The 4486-nt window shown below is 60.3% G+C and overlaps 1 protein-coding gene across 1 annotated transcript; it reads right to left on the bottom strand.

Moving 5' to 3' along the window:
- Positions 1–344: 344 nt before the first annotated feature.
- TPBGL (trophoblast glycoprotein like) lies at positions 345–3279 on the bottom strand. Its single transcript, XM_066368676.1, has one exon. The coding sequence runs from the start codon at positions 3039–3041 to the stop codon at positions 1872–1874; it is 1170 nt and encodes a 389-aa protein (XP_066224773.1). The 5' UTR covers positions 3042–3279; the 3' UTR covers positions 345–1871.
- Between the last annotated feature and the right edge of the window lie 1207 nt (positions 3280–4486).

The raw sequence follows: 4486 nt of genomic DNA, 5'->3' as shown, positions 1-4486 counted from the left end.
CCCCACTGTGACGAGGAAGGGTAAGACAATGTAGAGGAAAAGCAGGGTCCCACCCTGGCTGTGTATGACTGCATCTCAGAGGATAAAAAGCAGACTGGTTTGGAGAGCAATGCCATCCCAACAGGAAGTCTATGTGCCTAGCCCCAGTCCCGCTGTGCGCAGTCAGAGCCTATGTCTTTCCCCATAGTCTGGGAGAAGATACCAAGGGTCACTGTACCTCAGGGAGGTCCAAAATGCCCTCCCAAGTGTCCCCTCCAACCCCTTTCAATGTTCCAAGGTCAGCAGGAATGACATGGCACCACTTACAGAGCAGAGAATCAGAGATTATTGCAGACTTTATAGAAAACTGCCCAAGGGACATCCAGATTTCTTGGGTAGGGGTGGGAAGGCAGGCCTCAAGCCAGTATGTTGAAGGAGATCCAGTGTGTGGAAGCAGCACAGGCGAGCCATTCTGCCTGACCAAGGAGGTGGGAGTCAGGGAGAGGCAGCCCCCTCCCCACTCACCAATTGTGCTTTGGGATCATGCAGAAGGCAGGACGCTGAGGCTCTGACCCTGAACAAAAGGGCTTGTGCCTGAGATAGGAGGCAAGATCCCCTTCCTCTTCTGGAAGGCATGGGCGTGTGTGTGTGTGTGTGTGTGTGTGTGTGTGTTTGTGTGTGTGTGTGTGTGTGTGTAGCAGCAAGGAATTTTTAGGGTAAGGGTAAAAGAGTCACATGGTTGGGAAAGAACATGTGGGCAGCAGCTTCCAGCCCCTCTGAGCCCTCTTCCTTACTCCTCTCTGAGTCCATGATGGGCGAGTAACCCTGGTTCTGAGGCCCAATCTCACATACCCAGGACTCTCCTTTCTCTGTGGGGATCTGCCCATGGATGGGGGTATGTGGCATCTGCACCTGTCTTGCAAGGCTGGAGACAGAGCTCATTTTAGGAGGTAAAAGGGGTGGGCACATCACAGGGATAGATCCTCACTGGACCCTGACCTAGTGAGTGGCAGGATGGATGCTGAGTGCAAGCTATGGGTGTGGTGGGGACTCAAGAGCCTAAGATTTGGGCAGGGGGATGAAACTCGGATGGGGGTGAAGAGCTGAGAGTTTGAGATTAGAGGCAAGTGCTGAGTACTAGGAGATAAGAGCCGGGGTAGGAAGTGAGGATTGGCTCCACACTAAGGCTATAAAAAGGTGTGCCTGTCCCTGGGATGGGAGAGACCAACAGAGCTGAGGCCTAGGGTGGTGGGTGGTATGAAATACACCCTTTGACTGGAGGAGGGTGTCCAACTCTTAGAGCCCCAGGATGTGGGTGTCTACGCAGAATGGAGGTCTCAGAGCTCCAGTATGAGAACAAAGGCTCAAAGTCTACAAAACCCTTTCCGTGAGAGTGCTCTGCTTCTGAGACCAGAAGCGATGTGAGGACTTGAGCTCTGAAAAGGGAACTGATAATTCCAAGCTGGAGATGGGGGTCCTTGGGTCCATGATGTCAGAGCTCAAAGCACAGGGAAAGTGGAGGCAATTTCAGGGGGTTTGGATTTTAGGACATGGTCTCTGGGTAAGTCTTAAAGGAGGAGGGTTTGTTTTTGTTTTGGTGGTTCCGAAGCCTAGGATGGGTGGGTTTCTGGAATCAGAAGGGAGTGTCTCTGGTCTTTGATGATGAGCGCTCTCAGAGGCTGGGAAAAAGGGGGTACAGCTTGGGGATTCCATGGGTGTGTATGTCTGTGTGTATATAAGGGGGGTGATGTCATAATCCAAAGGTCTCAGGCCGGTCAGGGGCAGGTCTCAAAGCCCCAAGTTCGCGGGTGTCTCATACCACTGCTTCAGGCCAGGTAACCCCAGTAAAATCATCAGCTGGAAGGGGCACCCCCACCTCCAACAGGCGAAGCTCAGAGGCCTGAGCTTGGAGAAGTGGCGCGGGAGCCGGCGGGGGCGGCTGGGGCGGGCAAGCGGCGCGGGTCGGCGTCCTGTTCGTAGCGGTAGTGGTAGCCCTCCATCTGGTCCCGGCAGGCCTCGCGCAAGTTGCGCATCCAGCGCTGGATGCCGCGACGGTTTAGGTAGAGCACCATTAAGAAGATGAGGCCGATGAGCGCCAGCACCAGCCCGAAGAAGACATAGGAGGCTTCCAGCTCCGGGCCGGTGAGTTCTACTTCTTCCCCGCGACCTTCGGCGTCGCGGCCGGCGCAGCGCAGCCGCGCCTCGTCCAGCTCCAGGAAAGGCCGGTCGTGCAGCGGCCGCGGGGAGGCGCACCGCAGGCGCCGCGCGTCGGGGACACGCTCCGTGGCGTTACGAAGCCAGGCCAGCAGGGGGCGCGCGGCGCAGCCGCAGCGCAGGGGGTTGTCAGCAAGCAGCAGGCGCGGAGCGGGCAGGCCGCCATCGCGCTCAAGCGCGCGCAGGTCGTCGGGGCTCAGACCCGTCAGCGCGTTGAGATGCGCGTCCAACTGCTCAAGGCGCGGCCGGTGCAGCGCAGCGGGCGGCAGACGGCTCAGCGCATTGCCTGCCAGGCCCAAAAGGCGCAGTTCGTCAAGTGGGGCGAGCGCGGCGTCCAGTGCGGCCAGTAGCACGGGCCCACCCCGGGCCAGCGCGTGGTTGAGCTGCAGCGAGCGCAGCGCCGGCAGTCCGCGGAAAGCACCGGCGCCCAGGGCGCGCAGCGGGTTGTGGCTCAGGTCCAGTGCCGCCAGGCTGGGCAGCCCGTCGAAAGCCCCATCCTCCACCACCTCGATGTTGTTGTGCGTGAGGCGCAGAGCGGTCAGCATCGGCAGGCGCACGCCGCCGGCCGCTGCCTCCTCCCCATCCGCGTCCCCGCCGGCGAAGGCGGCCGCGCGCAGTACCGTCAGGTTGGCGCCCACAATGGTGAGGTTGCGCGCGTCGGGCGGCACGTCCCGCGGCGGCTGCCGGAGCTCTGCTCCCGACGCGCAGCGCAACAGCAGCTTGGGGCTGCCGAAGCAGTAGCACTGGAAGGGACAGGGCGCAGCGGGCTGGCTCAGCGCTGCTGCCACGAGCAGCAACCCCGGTAGCAGCGGCCCCCTTGGCTCCGGCTGTCCCGCGCGCGGGGCCATCGCGGCTGCCCCCGCATCCAGCGCCCGGGCCGCCACGCTCACCAGTGAGTTCGGAGCGCCTTGGGGGCGGGGAGGGGGCGGGTGGGAAAATCCTTGACCTGGAGAGGCTGGCAGTCGCGGTCGGTCCGTCCGCTGGCTCTAATATCCGAGAAGCCTTCACTTTCCTGGCTGGGGCGAGAGGGGTCAGGCAGGGAGCGGAGCCCCCCGCCCCCGGTGCCCTACTCGCCCTGCGCGCTGGCCTCCGGCTTCCGCGGCCGTTCCGGGCTCCGAGCCGAGTGGGCAGGGTTTGCCTCCCCCCTCCCCGCCTCCCGGCCTCCTCCTCCGCCCCCAGCGGAATCTCCGCACCCTCCTCGCAGAGAGGCGGGGTGGGAGGCTCCAAAGAATCTAGGCTTTTGGCTGCCGTGCTTTCTCATCCCGCCACGGGCTCCGGGGCTGCTGAGAAGTTTGGCTTTCCCAGGCTCTGACTTGCAGCCCCTTCATATCTCCCACTTCTCATGTTTAAGCTGGTTCCTTCCTCTCTCTCTGGCACATGTCAGGCTGGGCCAGACAGAGGAGAGCAGGCAGGTGGGTCAGCACCGTGGAGCGAGAATATTGGGGCAGGACTTTAGCGTCCCCCCTACAAGCGCAGGCAGGGATGAAGGGTGGGCTGAGAAAGTTACTCATTTTCAGCTTCTTCCTAATCTCTGATTTGGCGAGGGCTGTGCCAGGAGAGACTGGAAAATCCCTAGCCTCAGGGCCCCTCTGCTGCGACCCTGGTTACATTGGGCCTGGCTGGGTTACCACCACTGCAAGTACTATGGGAGCAGCGTTTTCTCGCCCCCATCCCACCCCTTTTAAGAAAGTCATCGACATCACCTCTACCGGCCTCCTCTTCCCAACTCACCAGCTGTTATGCCTGGAATTCTTTCATCTGGTTTCCTCCACCAGACTGGACTCCTCCCCCCAAGCACTCCCCCAGTCCTTGGGACCAGTGGGTGTGGTGATTCAGCTTTTTGCTGTCCCCTCCCTAATCCAGCACCCAGGCACCCCATAAGACTGTTCTACTGGGTCTCAGGCCCCTGGGGCTGTTGGACACCATCAACTGTCCCTCCATTCCTCCAGGGTACCTCACCTGTAAATGGTGAATGGGTCGGAGGGTTTGGGGGCTCTGGGGGTTGGGACGACAGGAGCAGGTTTGCAGCATGGAAGGTGGGCTCTCAGAGGGGGACAGGGCTGAGCTGTATATAGCTTTGTTTTGTTCTGGATTTTTTTTTGGAGGGGAGGCAGAACTGCGGAGCTTCAGACCTGATTTAAAGAAACAGGCTCCTGAGAAGGGAGCCTTCCTAGCCTTGGCATGAATTATTCAGACTGGAGAGGCTGACACTTGAGCCTGTAGGCCATTCTGGATCAGCAGAGCTGGTTGGGATAGAGGGCCCCCCCTCACACCTAAGAATCATCAGTCTCCT

The sequence above is a fragment of the Saccopteryx leptura genome, chromosome 1 (genome assembly GCF_036850995.1).
Source record: "Saccopteryx leptura isolate mSacLep1 chromosome 1, mSacLep1_pri_phased_curated, whole genome shotgun sequence".
Lineage (NCBI taxonomy): Eukaryota > Metazoa > Chordata > Mammalia > Chiroptera > Emballonuridae > Saccopteryx > Saccopteryx leptura.
This window is presented reverse-complemented; position numbering and strand designations above follow the sequence as displayed.